This window comes from Corvus kubaryi, unplaced genomic scaffold (genome assembly GCF_017639235.1).
Source record: "Corvus kubaryi isolate FWS band 111438036 unplaced genomic scaffold, C.kubaryi_AGA036_p1.0 37308, whole genome shotgun sequence".
Classification (NCBI taxonomy): Eukaryota; Metazoa; Chordata; class Aves; order Passeriformes; family Corvidae; genus Corvus; species Corvus kubaryi.
Window position 1 is genome coordinate 6,774,527 of NW_024581096.1, and position 16,315 is coordinate 6,790,841.

The 16,315-nt window shown below is 40.9% G+C and overlaps 1 protein-coding gene across 1 annotated transcript in view; it reads left to right on the plus strand.

Moving 5' to 3' along the window:
• Positions 1 to 8,626, plus strand: part of ARL15 (ADP ribosylation factor like GTPase 15) — a 251,984-nt gene extending 243,358 nt beyond the window's left edge. The window contains exon 8 of the mRNA XM_042028365.1: positions 7,912 to 8,626. Coding sequence (XP_041884299.1) covers positions 7,912 to 7,959 — 48 coding nt within the window. The 3' untranslated portion in view covers positions 7,960 to 8,626. The remainder of the gene's footprint in view (positions 1 to 7,911) is intronic.
• Positions 8,627 to 16,315: the final 7,689 nt, after the last annotated feature.

The following is a 16,315-nucleotide window of genomic DNA, read 5'->3' on the forward strand; positions in this document are numbered from 1 at the left end:
ACAACATTTTTGTACAAAAAGGAAGAAGTGTGAGTCTGTCTTTATGCACACACACATATACATATGCCACACCTCAGGTCCAAGGAAAGTATTATTTATGATACAAGTTTTTTTGGAATTGCCATTAGAGATTATTAAAAGATTTTGTAAAATAGGTAGAAATCTTAAAATTTAAATTAAATTCTATTCCTGACCATATTTTCCTTGTAGAGAGGACAAGAAGCAACAAAACCTGCCAGTCTGTCTCAGATGGTGTGAGTATGAGTTACTTACTTAAAATTCTTTGAAGAAATGCAGTTACTAAGGGGAAAGTATCAGACTTTCAATCTATCAGACTTGCAGTATATGATGTCTTCACCTTTAGGAGTTGTGACTCCTTGTGGTGTGAATGCAGGTACAGAATATGCTGTAGTAAACTGGCGGAACAGACTCTGGGGGTGGGTGCTGAGCCATAAATAGCACAAAGCCTGCAAAGTGAGGAAGGAAGGAATGAGTACAGCTCACTCGTTTTTTTCCAGGGAAAGAGTATTTATATATCTTCCAAGCCATTGGAAGAGCATTCACTAATGTATGTATGAAAGGTTGTAAGGATTTTTGGGTCTGAAAGCCCTTAATCCAGAAAGGACAAAAAGTCAAAATACCCAATGCCTATCAGGTCAAGAATAACAGAAGTTACCGAAGATTAATTGGTGAGAAGTTTTAAAAAGATCCCTATGAACACCTGAACACCTGTAAAGGACACAGAGTACTTTCTGGAAGGCAGAGTTGTTCCTCCATCCCTGCAGAGCTGGTGGAAGGACAGCCCAGAGACTGCAGATGAAAATCCTGGCACCAAGCAGTAAGATCCTGCTGAGAGGAACAGTGAACCAGCAGCCAAACCCCAGCAGTGGTGGAGAAAACTTTCTGCAGACTGCAGAAGACTCTGCCAGGTGTGCTGCTACTAGGGAAGCCACTGGGTTGACTGGACCAAAGCCTGGAGGCAAGGTTTGATCTCTTTTTGAAAATCCACCAAAATAAAATGTCAAGACAAATCTACTGCAAAGCTGTGGCTTGCTTAGGTGTCACAGTATTGAAGAACTATTACTGATTTAAGCATTAGCAGAGCAAATCACAAATCAAAGCTGCGATTTAAGTTTATCTTTTAAGCAACTCATTAATGTGAGCTGGCTGAGTGACCTGGAGCTTCTTCAAGGCTGAGGATATGTAGCAACAGAAAGAGCAACAGACCTACTGACAGTGGAAAACAAAAGATGGGGATACTAACAGTGCAGGACAATGTCTGTTTCCAAGCAGAATTGGCTAGGTGCAAATCTATAAAGACCTGTGAGGGGGACAAGAAGTGAACTTTTAAGTTACAGATGTGTGAGTATAGAGCAATTTCTGTGCCTTTGAGTGAAATCTCCAGCCTCTAGGTTTCTGCAATACAGATAAAACTGGACTGAAGATTACACCAGCCCACAATCATGATGTTCGTACCACTTCTCTGGTCATGTGCAACAGCAACCAGGTCCTATACTAGGATCCAAATTTGTTACAAATGCCTGCCTGATATGTTTAGTTGAAATAACTAAAAAAAAAATTGCCTAGATGAAGGTCAAAATGCTTTTCTTTTTAGAAGAAAACCTCAGCTAGACACCAACTAATAAAGCCAAGGGGAAGATAATAATATTTGGGCATCTCAGTGTTAACTTTCTCCCTTGACAACACCCATTTCAGAAATATTGAGCTATTTACTGTCTCTGAAACATCTGGACTTTCTACTTACTTCATAAGTCTCTAACAGAAAATATCTGCACATCATCCATCAATCCACAGCCACATTCTTTTCTCACCCAATCATGATTAGATTCTTTGTGAGGTTTTAGGGATTTTTTTCCTAATTCTTTTCTCCCAGTTTTTCTTGGACATGCCTGTATTATTAATGGGCTCTATATATGCTCACTTTGAGCCATCAGAAATTAAACTAGTGGACTTCAGTAGTTGTTATATAAGCCAGAGAAATGCGGAATTTTGGGGACCTGGCCTCTTTCCTTAGCCACAACTGTCCCATTCTGGCAAAACTGAGACAGACCTCAATCACTGCTAGGAGAAAGTCTACTTCTGTTAAGATGTGGACAGCAGTGGTGCAGTGTTTTATCCAAGATAATTTTTTTTGTAGGAACATCCAGGTGAGTAGCATTATTGCTAGGACTGTCCTGCTCTAAGTGAACAGAAACACCTAAACACCTTCTGTAAAGAAGTAGTGAGGTGCTTTCTCCACACTAAACTGTTACTTCATGAAAGAAGAGCTGTGTGACCTCTCTGGGAGTCCCTCTCAAAGAACTCTGCCCATAGTGTAAGCAGTCAGTGCTTACCCGAGCTACCTCTGTTGCGATATTAAAGAGTAATTGCATATCCTATTGTGGAAGTGCCATTTTCCTTCCACTTTAAAAGTCGTGGGTGGGGAATCTGCCCCATCCACACAGGCTGGCACTGGGGGAAGGTTTCTTACAGAAAGGGGAGGACAGCCTGCCACCAGTGACTTTAATCAGAGGCCAAGTCCCCCTGGCCAGCACATGTTCCTCCACAGTTTACACTGCTGAGTGCTTTGCCTTTCTCCTTCTCATTTGCACCAGTGTCCTTTTTCCACGTTGCTTTTCAGCCATATGAGTCCCCTGACCCAGCTCAGTGTGCAATTGCATGTGTGCAATCAGTGCAAGACACTTGTAAAATTAGTTAGCTGTAAAACTGCTGAGCTGAGACCAGCAGGGAAGTCAGGAATCTGGCCCGAGCCCATCTGGGGCTGCCATGGCAGAGTTCCTCGTCCGTGAGCAGCTTTCCGAGGCGGCCAGTTCACTGCCAGGTAATGAGAGGAGCCAGCTGATAGTGGAGCCTTGTGTGGGGATTGTTCCATCTGTCAGGCTGCCAGGGGATACACAACAATTGCAATCTCCACTGCTCCTCCCTGCCACGAAGATTAGGGGAGTTAGTCATGTGGAACTATGATACTGATAGAAGAGATGATAACAATGCACAAACATTGGACTGGTGTAAATATTAAGGAGAGAAAGGATGGTTCAAGGCTGTGTGTAATTAAGAATAATGGCTTGAAGAAAAAACATCTTTTTATATATGTTACTATTTTTATATGACCTCTGTCTGGAACTCAGAAAATAAAACTGAGGAGGAATCACAATCTTCTCAAGGAATATTACAAAGTGAGACCTCGCTCTTGAAAATAAATCAGCATGTCAGACTTAAATTTATTAATTTATTTTGTATGAATACCAGATTAATCAAGAAAAAACAGTTCAAAGAGCAGATCCTGCTTTCTGATCAGCCTGTGAAATAGTCTTGTAGAGGGAAATTGAGACATGTTTTTTAGGGTCAAAACCCCACCCACTATCAGTAATAATCTTGTTAATAAAAGTGGTATGAAACAGATTATTCCTGACAAAAGGAGTGAAGAAAGTATGTAAGATGATTTTATTTTCTCTTCTGATCAATTTTTCTACTAGGCGTAAAAATCATCAGAAAAACACTGGCAAAAATATCTGGACAAAATAGCTTTTTATCAAACAATTAATCAAAGGTACCCTCTAAAATCCCACACCATGGAAAGGGAAGATGGCAGCTCCTCTGTCCCCAGGCTGGAAGGTAAGAACTTCCTCTGTCCATGTGACGAGTAAAGAAGAGGGGAGGCATGGTGAGCTGGGAAGGGCAGAGGTGTCCCAGGTGCTGCTGCCAAGCCCCAGTCAAACATCCAGCAGTTCTTTGTCCATCGTGCAGCACTCACCATCCCAAAGGCAGACCAGCATTTTAACCAGACATTTGCTTTGGCACCAGATGCTTGGCATGAGGGACTGCCCATGAAATCCAAGCATTGGCTGCTTCACACACAGGGTAACTCTAGAAGAGGCGGAAAAAGGACATAGAGGATGCAGGTGGGGGAAGAGGGTGTGGAAAAGAGCAGAAGAGAGTGGTGAGGAGAGGAGCAAGAAAGGAAAGATAGGAGGGCATCAAGAGCAGGGGAAGCACATCAGCGAGACAAGTGCACAAAGCAAAGAATACTTTATACCAAAACCAGACTTCAGGCATATGAGAAACTCCCTCTGTTTTATCCCAGTGCTCATCAGAGCTTTCTGTATTGTGCTGCTGCTCCTCTGTGCCTTTGCCCAGCAAATTCTGTCAAACAGCCAGCCGAGTGTGCACCGTGCCTCTAATACACCAAGGCAGAGCCAGCTGCCCTTCCAGGCTGTGCTGGAAACTTGGGAAAAAGAAAAGAAATTCTGTTCTGTAAGGCCTGGTGCTATTCCAAGTACTTGAGACAGAAGGTAGGTTAATGTAATGGGGATTTAACATTTCACCATCACTAGTCAAAATTATGAGTTTGCCAGAAAAGCCATCACAGACCACCTTTTCAGGCACGGAGAAGTTAGCTGTGATCATATGTGCTGGGAGTTACAAATTTTCTCTGTTTATAAAATAAAAAGTCATTGTGTGTCTGCTGAAACAGTGGAAGCTGGGGTAGACAAAATATGAGCATCAGTGGTAGGAAGGTATGAGAGCAGGAATAGTGTCTTCTCACAACACCTTTAAGATATTGAATAGTAATGGCAACAGAGATAAACACAGGACTCTAACTTAAGCAACTACCTAAATTAATAAACTCTAGAGGTTGCTGTAAATTTTATTAAAGGCTGATATAAACAGCCATGATTTTCACTGTCTTCTGAAACCGGATAACCACAAGCTTTGGCAGATGACCAGAAGAACCAGTCTCATTGGTGTGTATCCCAGAACTGCCTTACTTCTGCTCCTGAGAGATAAAACACCATGAATCATGAAGAAAAGTGAATGAAGCTGATTGTGAAAACTCTGCAATGAGATAAAGAGGCACTTCATCAGGTAGGTAGCTCTAAGATTACTCAGGGACTGAGAAAAGAATACAATATCTTTTCCAAAACTACAAAACTAACAGAAAAGTGTTGAGCAATGGGCCCCTCCCTGCCTCAGATTGAGCATTTTCCAACCAAGGTTTACAAGTGAAAACAGGGAAATGATCCTTCCAAATGTGTGAAATATCAGGCATTAAGCACAAATCCCATACACTTTGTTCTGTCCTTCATGTCCCCTCAGGTGTGGCTGCAGCTCACATGCTTTCACAGTACACAGTAAGAAGAAAATCTTCATTATAAACCCTGATGTTGATGTCCAGCCTCTCACATGACACTGGTTCCTACTTTGGGGAAGGCACCCTTGAGCAGTGGGAAGCTCTTTTTCCCTCTGGATAAGATAGATAAATGACTTCACAGAACAGCTTAGAAACTGAAGCAGTTGCAGCAGTTTGTCTTAGTAGTCTCTGAAGAAAGAACGAGATCACCCCTGGCTCATTCACCTGATTTGATGTGCATCAGAACATTTCTGTCATACAGATCACAATACACAGTGTGAAATACATGCTGCCTTCACGCTAGCTGCAGAAGGGACAAAGCCTGTTGTTGCAGCATTAACCCAGCAACACTCTAGAAAACTGGACCCAGCACTGGGATTTTTCACTGCATCACATCTTTGCAGTATGGAGGATTTTTGAACCAGTATGCATTGAACCACCACTGCAGATGGCTCCAGCTGCACCATGGGCTGATCAATTAGTAAAATTAATCTAATGTGAAAAAGATATGTAGCTGTAGTAAATACATTTACGTATCTATCTATAAAATATGGATGCAAAGTAAGAGAGGAGAGGAGAAGGAGGTTAATGAATCAAGGATTTTAAAATTAGACAAGATATGATACACTGAGATTTGGTCTCAGTAAAGTGGCCAGCCTAATTAAAGTATCATCCATAATCCATTAGATGACTGGCAATAGTTTATGTGCAGCAACGATTTGTTAAAATAGTTCCATGTATTTCATAGCAAAGAAATTTACAATTTTGTTCAGAGGTAAGAATAAACAAATAACTCTTTAAGTTCTGAAGAAGAACTTAAAAATATATGGTGGAATCCATTGCAATGTCATGTGTGTGACTCCAATGAGAATCTGAAACAATGCCTCCAACTTGTGTGAATTGATCCAATTGATCTTAATCCTGTTCCCTGAGGCCCAGGGCCCCAGTGCTCAGCAAGGCAAAGGCTAGTAATTTGGCTAGTAATTTGGCGTTTCATCAGGGTGCCACCAAATCCAGCATTCCCTCCTGGAATTCCCTATTTTGCTGCAGGCAGTTGCTCAACCTTTTGTTTTCTGTCTTCTGACTTGCCTCTTACCTCCTGTCCTTTCCCTGTGGGGAGGAGGTACTTGAATTACAAGGCGTGCTCCCTCTACTCTGATTGGAGTTAGGCAGCAGGGGGTGGGAAAGCGACCATTTGAGCGCAGCCAGTGGCCAGGGATCGCCTGCTGGGCCTCAAAAGGGGCAGAGCAGCTACAGGACCTGGGCAAGGGCTCCTGAAACTGGCTGCAGAGCCCTGCTTTCCTGGCACTTATGAGAAAGGAGGTTTAATTTATATTTCCTAAACAACACAATGGGAGCCAAGACCTGGGGTATAGGCTGGGGCCCTTTGAAAGCATGATAGAAAAAATCCCACCCTTAGGAGTTATGGGGGCAGGAGGGTGGTTTTGCAAAAAATCAAGTGTTGCCAAGTCCTGGTTATCTTCTCACTTTGTCTAAATCTTGACAAAAAATATTGTCTCTTAGGACGATTACATGTAGTTTATTTCATTATTTTATTATCTACAGAAATACTTTGCATGTGGAAACCTGTTAATTGTCTCAGAACTCTCTCACAGGTATGGAACCAAGTGATATTTTGTCTTGTGTTGCAAAAACTTAAGGGATGCTTGGTGATGATGCTTTTCAAGCCTTTCTGCTTGAGCGCCCTTCCTACCCTTCCTAAGTTTTTACTCTTCCCCCTGACAGACCCACACTTACCCATCTTAGCCATTACACAAATGGACCACAGCAAGTGTTTTCCCCAAACCCAGCGCCTTCATGCTGCCCCATTCCAGCAGGCTGGATCTCCCACAAGCACTGTCAGCTTGGAAGATGAGATATGTTGCATTAGTGTTGCTTTCTCTCCTGCTGAATGAGGGTCAAATGTGCCCAAACCTTTCCCTCAGCCCTGGTTCCCTTCCAGTGTTTGTGATGTGCCACCTTCTGTCACACAGGGAAAATGAGGCGGCCTAGAGGACACCACTTGGGGTTTTCTCAGCTCCAGGTCCTGTCTGGGACCCTGCAGCCCATCTGTGTTTATGTGATGCTGTGTCTTGGCTCTGACATGCATCTTCAGCTATGACTGCGTCATTCCTCCTACACTTGTAATGCTACCTTTCATTTTTTTTTTATATTAGGGAACAACATTGCCTTGGAACTCCTGGAAAAAGCTAACACATTTTAAACTGTTTAGTTGGAATAAATATTAGCAAGTTCTTTGAGGATGAAGCACAGGGGGAAAATAATACTTTGGGGTCATGGAAAATGTCTAGAGAATGGTAAAATGGAATTTCAGCCCATTTTGTAAAGGGGAAGTTTTTCCTATGGAATTCTTGCAATGAAGCAGTTTTGAGAAAAAAATTTATTGACTACAATATTGTCTTAGCTTTGTAAAGCACCATGGGGTGAGTATGCCATTTGTCTTTATAACTGCACATTCCTATTAGGAAAAAGAGAAAGTAGTTCTTGCACCATGATCATTTTGTCTCCTCATCTCACTATGACATAATGAAATTGGAATTGGAGGGATAGGACAGGACCCTGAAAGTCATCTCACTTTGGCAGCTTCCAGATGAGAATAATAGCTGAAGGTGTTTGCAACAGTACAAGTTCTACCTTTAGATTTATCAACCTTCAGGAGTTTGAAATCAGCTTTTAACACATGGGTTTCAATATAGAGTGGTGGGGCTGAAAGAATTATGTTTGTTTTTTCTTTACAGGAAAAAACAATTGCCAGGATGTCACATCTGTGCTGGGCAGTGGAGTGAGGCTGCAGAGGGGCTGTGAGTGCCATGCAAAGGCCTCCTTCCATTGACAGTACAATTCCAGACAACAACTCCGTTGCCCTTGGCTGTGTCACTGTGAAGCCTAACTCAGCCTTGGAAGTCTGTTGTTTTTCCATAGTAGTACAAAAGTCTAAACAGATCAGACTTTGTTTTGTCTGCCATTTAAGCTTACCACCAGTGATGTTCATCCAGGCATTCTTGGTTTGTGATTGCATCTTCATGTGGAATAGCAGCAGAAGGAAAACAAAGCTCCTTCTGGTTTTTGTTTTATGCACATGTGTGTATATTTGCACACATCAGTGGTTTACAAGACACTGCGCCTGGATCCTGCTAGCAAGTAGGAACAAACACTGCACCGAAATAGCAGGGAAGAGGACTGGCAGGGAATGCTGTGGTATATTGTGCTAGTGACCCATGATTTCAAGTACTTTGAACTAGGCTGCAAATCAAAGCATACTTGCAGTATGTTGCACTAAGAACCTTTAGATAAGAAATTCCACTTTGTGGCCAAATGTGACAACAAAATGTAAAGCAGTTTTGTATGAATTACCTAAGGTTTGACTGCATCCCCTACTCTTACTTTGTTAAAACATTGGTATGATGTTAACAAGTGATAAATTTTACAGATAAAGGATATGTACACAATTAACAGAGACTGTCTTGTCTTAATCCTTAAAAAGAAGAGAGTAACTTGTTTCAGGTTGTTTTGCTTGTAAGATCTGGGTCCTGTAAGCAGTTGTGTACATGCTCACCTTCATTTCCGCCAGGTCGCATGAACTTAACTGGTGAAGTTAAATGTGTGTGTAGGATTTGATCAGTGCTCTTAAAAATCTTAAACAAGTTTAGCAAACAAAACCAAATATAGAAAGATTAGGATTTATTCTGACAAATACTATATAAATTTGGCTACATTTACAGAAAGAATTTTGTTTAAGAGCCTTCAACAAAATTCAGTAAATGTCTTTAAAGTCCTGTGTATTTTTTAACAATGCAAATGTCATCCTCCTGGGGGAGGGGGAAGGGAAATGATGTGAAGACCCTTTCGTTTCTAGGATGTCATGCTGCTTGTTTTTCACAATATTACCAAAAGGTTCTAATAGCCTCTTTTTCGTTAGTGTTTCTTTGTTCACTCCTGAATTGATATAAAAGGAACAGATACTTGATATGGGATCCATTTTCTATAAATTATCATAACTAAATTTGGTTGCTCTTTTTACCTTTTTCCAAAGTTTCTTAGAGGTTTAATGCTGAGAAATGTACAGAACAAACTTAAAGGGGGGAATTAATCTGAACTTTGAATATCAATATAAGAAAACAGATATTGATATGTTTTTTGACTCTAAATGTGTAGTTATGCTTCATTTATTAAAACACAATCATTAGCCCAACAGTAAAAAAAATCAACAGTTGGGCTTTATGAAGTTTTTATTGCTTTAAATTTCGCAAACAACTTTTAGAATTTTTAAAGATTGTTTAAATTAGATGTTAGGATGTTAGTAGTCCCACGCAGCTGAAGTAGAAAAAACAGAAAATAACAGCTGCTCATTTAAAAGCAGTAAAGTGTCTACAGATTCCCCTACTAAAAACCAGTAGTAAATAAATATAATACCAGAGTTTAGTGATGCTTTCCCTTTTGTGATTCATTATTCAGTTTACATCATCTATCTTTCTATGGAGGGCATAGAAATTAGATGGATTAAAAAAAACCCAGTGAAATGGCTGCTATTCCTCCCCTGTGTTATATATGTACAATCACATGTTTGTCCTATAAAGGGCCAATTAGATCTAAAGAAAAAATATTGTAAAACACTGCACAGAACAAAGCTATTTCCTTCCCACTGCCAGCTGAACAGGTCTATGTAATTGCTGAAGGCACAGTCGTCTCCTACTAACTGGTTTTTAGGTGCCATGTGAAATACAGTGGTGGTGCTGATGTTTAATCTGGGATACTTTTCCTTAGTTACAAGGTGCTGTGACACAGTCTGCAGTTTTAAGACTAAACTGTGATTACTTTTGTTGTTTGAAAAGGAAAATATTGAATTTTATGATAGATACATCCTGTGTCAAATTGACTCAGTGCATCTATTTCAGACAATTGTCTATCACAGGGCAGAAGGTAATTTGTGTGGCAGGAAAGTGCTCCTAAATTTTCAGATGCTTAAAAACTAAAGTTAAAATGTTAACTTTCAGTTCACACACTGCCAGAGTTTTGCCTGGGTTGCTGACTGCAGACTTGAACAGCTATGTCAGCTTTGTGCTATACCACTAGTATAGCTCCAAATGAAGTTTTAGCAACAAATAGGGAGAAACTCAGATTTATAGCATGAGAATCACTTTGAGACATGAAGCAAATTTTAACTATCAAAGGCTGCTTTCTTTATTTTGCTACTATTTCTAGGTTGCTGTAAATGATATGACATGGGTGAAAGACATGGAAGAACTTGACTTGAAATTCTGGGATTAAAAAAAGAATCAAATGTCTTTTGCTAGACAGTCACCATCTGATTTCACTGCAGATGGAAAAAAAAAATCCCTTACGTTTTAGTCTCCCATGCCCTCCTTTATACACTACAAGGGAGAATGTATCATGTTCACTGAGTGGGAGATGTATTACATTTTTAAAGAGTACTTAAGGGTTTTTTTCTGCTCAGCAGTGAAAGAATGTAACACATCAATTGTTAACTCTGCAGTAAATCTTCAATGTGCAAACAGAAATAATCATTCAGAAAAAAAATCAATGCAAGCATCCCACGGACAGTGAGGTGATATTAAATGACAATATTAGCCACAGATGTTTTCCATTTGAGTATAAACATGTCTTGGTTTGATGGTAGCTCTAGGAAGGAGCTGGAAGAGAGTAAGCAGTACTTTCTCCTCCTCACTTTTGGTGTTTAACGAGCACCCTAACCACGATGGGTTTCGTTGGATGAGGCTACTAATTATTTTGTAGTCAGAAAGTGCTCTATAAAAGGCATAAGAGAGTAATTCAATGCAGTTTCCTTTTATCTGCCTTGCCAATTGATGTCTATACAGAGCGAGCAGGGCTCCCCAAACACATCAGTCTGTTTCAGATACACAAGATTAAGTAGCAAGTGACATTCAAGAGCAATCGGCCCACCCAGGAGGAGTGAAACCAGCGGAAAAGCTGTCAGATTCCGCCTTTTCTCCATTAATCTTGAAGCTTTTCAATGCTGCCAGGTCGCATCTCCATCAAACAAGCTGCGAAGAGTGTCGGGCTATTTTCTTTAGTCTCACCCTCCCCTCCCCGTCGCCCCATTAACCCCTGCCATGCCAGGTTCTTCTGGTTTGGGAGCAGCTCTTACGTTAAAACCAGTAGGTGGGGGCAGCACAAAGGGCTGGATTGAGCCCAGTGTGGACCTTGTTTTAGGTGCAAGCCAACAGTTAGGTGGTTGGGGAAGAATGTGGCAGGGGTTTCTTCTGTGATGGAACTGTTCAGAATGCTTATGCAAGAAGGTAGGAAAGAGCAGGTGAGTTTGTCTTCTATAACCAGAGCACATAATGAAGTACTCTCTTCCAGGCTGGTCTGGTTGGGGTGAGCTGTATTTTCCATAGTGTGGACTAGAAGTGTAGATTAGATGTATAGATTCATGCTTTCCTTCATTTGCAGGTGATTTTTTGCCAGTCTTTGTTGAGTTGGCTGCCTTATGCAAGATCCAAGAGTTGACCATGGCATAGATATGAACCTTATTCTTCCCTGGGCAGTTCCTATAGTGTGTTGAACACACTGTGTAGCTGTCACGGAGGAGGCGTTCAGGCTAGCGGTGACCTTCAGAAGTTGAATCATAGAAGCAGAGGGTGGCTGAGAGGCCGGAAAGTGGCACAGATTGTGAAGTGTTCATGTCAGGAATAAGTGATAGTATATGTTGGAACTGGAGCCAAGTGACTGTGTTCCTCTGATATGAGGGGATGGGTCTGACTGGAAGGAAAGAGGCCTCTTTACTTGAGTTCCTAGGGATTGCATCCTGAGGATCATATTGGGGAGGGTGTGGTTTTCAGAAGGAGCTAATTATTGGGAAGACAAAATCCAGATCTGAGAAGCTAAATCTGTGACTATAAAGAATAGATGCAACATGTAAAGGCAATGATGCATCTCAGCTGTATCTGACAGCACATGTCTTGGGAAGGTTGTATGAAACATATAGGCAGCATATAGTGATGGCTCCTTGGATAGTCTTCTAGCTTGCAGTAGTTTATAGATTCTGTAGGAGGCAGCATCTCTGTCTCTCCACCTCCCTCTTTTTACTCTAATAATATAATTGTAGTGTTTACTTTTCTATATTCTATAAATCTCTTATGTTCCTTTTCTACAAATGATATTTGAGTATCTGACGGTCACATAGACAGTGGATTTTCTTCTACCATCAATCAGAGAGTGAGAATCACAAAAGAAGTGTGCCCCTACCCAAATCACATGCCAGTATTCCCTTTCTCGCTTTCAAGAAGAATCAAAGCCAAGTAGAAATTGTCAGGGAGGGGCTGCAAAGTCAAATTATTTCAAGTCTTAAACATGTGAGGTGACTGTCCCATCCCCAGGATGAAGGAGTACCAGGAGGACGTGGCAATGGTCAGTCTACGGGGAATGTTTACTTGTATCCTATCCTGGTAGATGCACCCTGGAAAAGTCTACCAGATCTCACCTTGAATGTTAGAGAGGGGGACATAGTTCCTCTATGCTGTCCACTCCCAAACACCATTTATAATTCTCTGTCTGTGCTGTTCCAACAAAAAGAAATTACACAATTTAGTTTGTAGGGTTTTTCTTTTAAAGGAATTTAAGAGGATTTTTTTACTAATGCAGTATAGGTTACTCCTTGTTTCTCCCTATTAGCTACTGTTAAACAAGATGTATTTTATTTAAACATGCAGAAACTGCATTAGAAAATTTAACTTTTTTAGTTACTGCTTTAAGTATGCCCCTAGTGAATATGTTTCAATATGTTTAAGTTCTTAAGCTATGTTTGTAGATAATAGGCCTTCATAATTTTTATAGAATTCTGCCTTTAATGGCTAGCTGTGTTCATTCTCCAACTGCTCTTTATCAGTCTCCTGTCTGAGCAGACCAGTTGTTTCAATTGGTCATTCTTCACATAAAGCACAACTCATGGTAGCCTTTGTAAACTCAATTTTGCATTAAGACAGTGAGATCTGCAGCAATTGGGGTATTAACACATTTAATTTAAGAATCAGGTTTTTCTGGAAAAGTGGCTGTGTCATTCTCAAACATGCATACAGAAGGACAAATAGTGTGTGAAACAGCCAACGGTGAGAATAGGCTGAAAATTGTACTTGGAAAATAATAGCTGTATAGCACAGGCTTAGAGGGAGAAACACCTCTACTATGACTTTGTTCAGACTACTGGCAAGTAAACATTCACCTATTAAAGTATTTTAGGTAAAGAAAATTTTGTATGTCAGAAGAGATAAAGACTTTAATACTTAATCAGTTGTAATCTCTGGATGACTGGTTGAGGTTCACTAGCATGTTGTACACTGTGACCCAGTGCAGTGTCGTGTTGTTAGCAGGTGTGATTACACAGGCCTTTATGAACAATCACCACATTAAAGGTGAGTCACCGCCGCTCTGTCACTGCATTGAACATGCAAGCAGAAACATATGGGCATGCTGAGATAGTCACTAAGGTACTTAGTGTTTACTATGCTTTGGTTTGTACTCAGCAGACAAAGCAGGAAAAAAATAATGACATTACAGTACTGGTGTAAGAGCTGAATAGACCACTTGAATAAGACACTCTTTCCCAATGCTCACGACTCACCCACGCACCTGGCATTCACCAAACCCACACAGCCAGTATGTCCCACTCCTAATTTTACACAATGGCTAGACATGAAGTTTTCCTATTATGCTCATCTATAATTCAATGACATTTATCTTTACTAACAACTACAGTAGCTGTCTGTTCTCCACAATGGATTACTGCCAATATACAGAAATGAATGACCTTAAAATGTCTCCCCTAAATATCTCTCTACAGTTTCTTTTCCCATGCACAGTCTCCACCATACTCCCCACCTTTCAAACTGCCTCCCCACCCCAGACTGAAAAATAAACTGGTATCAGTTGCCCCAATGTAAAACAAGATTGCTCTCCTACCCTTCCTTTTTCTCTTCATTTTCTAACTTTATCGCCCATGTCCTTTTCCTACTCTTTTTTCCTGCCTGTTGCTCTATATTTTTGTTTGTTTTCCTGTCTGGTTTGTGTTCCCAGTTAAGGATAACTGATCTGTTTATAGCCCTTATGGCATCTATACTCACATTTTGTCACACCTTTCCATAGTCGTAACTACTTTACTGTTGCTAATTGCTCTGCTTCTCTCCTCTACATTTCCATTCAGGCCTTTCATAATCTACCAAGAGGTTTAAGCTCCAGTGCTTTTCCTTTCAGTCACTTGAGTTGTATTTCTTCACAGCTTAATCTTTTTTTATAGGCATAAGTCAAACATGCTGGTTTGGAACATTTTGTTTGTGCCTGCTAGATTATGCTAATTAAGGCCGCGAGACCTTCCTGATGCACAGTCTTAAGTGGTACTTCTGCAAAATCCTATGGGATTGCAGTATATAACTGATTTTGGAACCAAGATTCTTTCTAAATTTCCATGCAAATTCCTGCCTTAAAAAAAGGGAGGGGACACACCCCCCACACCCCCTCTTCTGACATCATCTTCACACAGAGGTTACGAGTCCAACAGTTAACCCAGCACTGCCAAGTCTACCACTAAACCATGTTCCCAAGTGCCACATCTAACATGTCTTTTAAGTACCTCCAGGCAGGGTAACTCCACCACTTCCCTAAGCAACTGATCCAATGCTTGAAAATCCTTTCCACGAAGAAATTTTTCCCAAATTTCCATTTAAAACTCCCCTGGCACAACTTGAGGCCACTTTCTCTTATCCTATCATCTTTTACCTGGGAGAGGGGGCTGACCCCCACCTGGCTACAGCCTCCTTTCAGGCAGTTGTAGAGAGTGATAAGGTCACCCCTGAGCCTCCTTTTCACCAGGCCAAACACCCCCAGCTCCCTCAGCTGCTCCTCACAGCACTTGTGCTCCAGACCCTTCCCCAGCTCCGCCGCCCTTCTCTGGACTCCCTCCAGCACCTCAATGTCTTTCTTGCAGTGAGGGGCCCAGAACTGGACACAGCACTCGAGGTGTGGCCTCACCAGTGCCCAGGACAGGGGACAATCCCTGTTCTGGTCCTGCTGGCCACACTATTGCTGATCCAGGCCAGGATGCCCTTGGCGTTCTTGGCCACCTGGTCACACCCTGGCTCATGTTCAGCTGCTGTCACCAGCACCCCCAGGTCGTTTTTCACTGGACAATTTTCCAGCCACTCTTCCCCTCATCAGTAATGCTGCTGGGGTTGTTGTGACCATTATGATCCAGTTCCACCAGTTTATCCTTCCTGGATCTCTGTTGCATTAATAAAAAAACAACTAGGAATTCCAAAGGTCGAGAAAAAAAGTTCATTACATTCCTGCCTCTGTCTTACTTTCTTCAATTCCTTCTTATTTAATCTTTCTACATATGCAGAGTTCAGTCAAAAACAATAAAATTATTTAATCTAAAGCTGCAATCTCTGATGAAAAGGATTTTGCTTTAACCAAAATGGTCTGTCAAAACCCACTATTTTTGCAGAAACACAAAAATAGCTTGGAAAGAGCTAAATGACTATTTTATTCTCCATCTTCTTCTACTGTTTCCTAAAAAAAATTCCAATTATCAGCCTTCAGTGGATCAAGAGATTCAGAAATGTGTTTTCCTGATAAGGTGAAGTTATTATCTAATGTGTATGACTACAATAACTGATGTATTAAATAACTGCCAGCAATCATTCCTTGGACTAGACCAACTCACAGATGAATAAGTGAAAATGATGGTAAGTTTAGCATCTAATCTAGGTACTTATAAAATTCAACAATGTTTTCTTTGTCAGTATCAGAAAAACGTAAGTAAACTTTGGCTGAAGAAAATATTTAGAAACACTGCAAGACCACAAATACTCATTTCTATTGGGGATCATCAAGTTCTTGCAATGATTCTTAGGGCAGTATGTTCCAATAACATTCCATTCTTTGTTGAAAAGCTCAAAGAAGTTTGATTCCTAACATTCATATGCACACATTATAAAGAAAGGGGGACTGAACTTTCCTTACAACCTCAAAGTCCAATAGAAAAATAAACGTCATGAGTCTGACAATGAAAAGAATAAAATTATTCACGTGCTGTGTGTTTCTCTGAAAGGCTTGCTTGTAACTCTTGAAGGTTGAAAAAAATTAGGGTACCTATTCATCTCTGTGGCT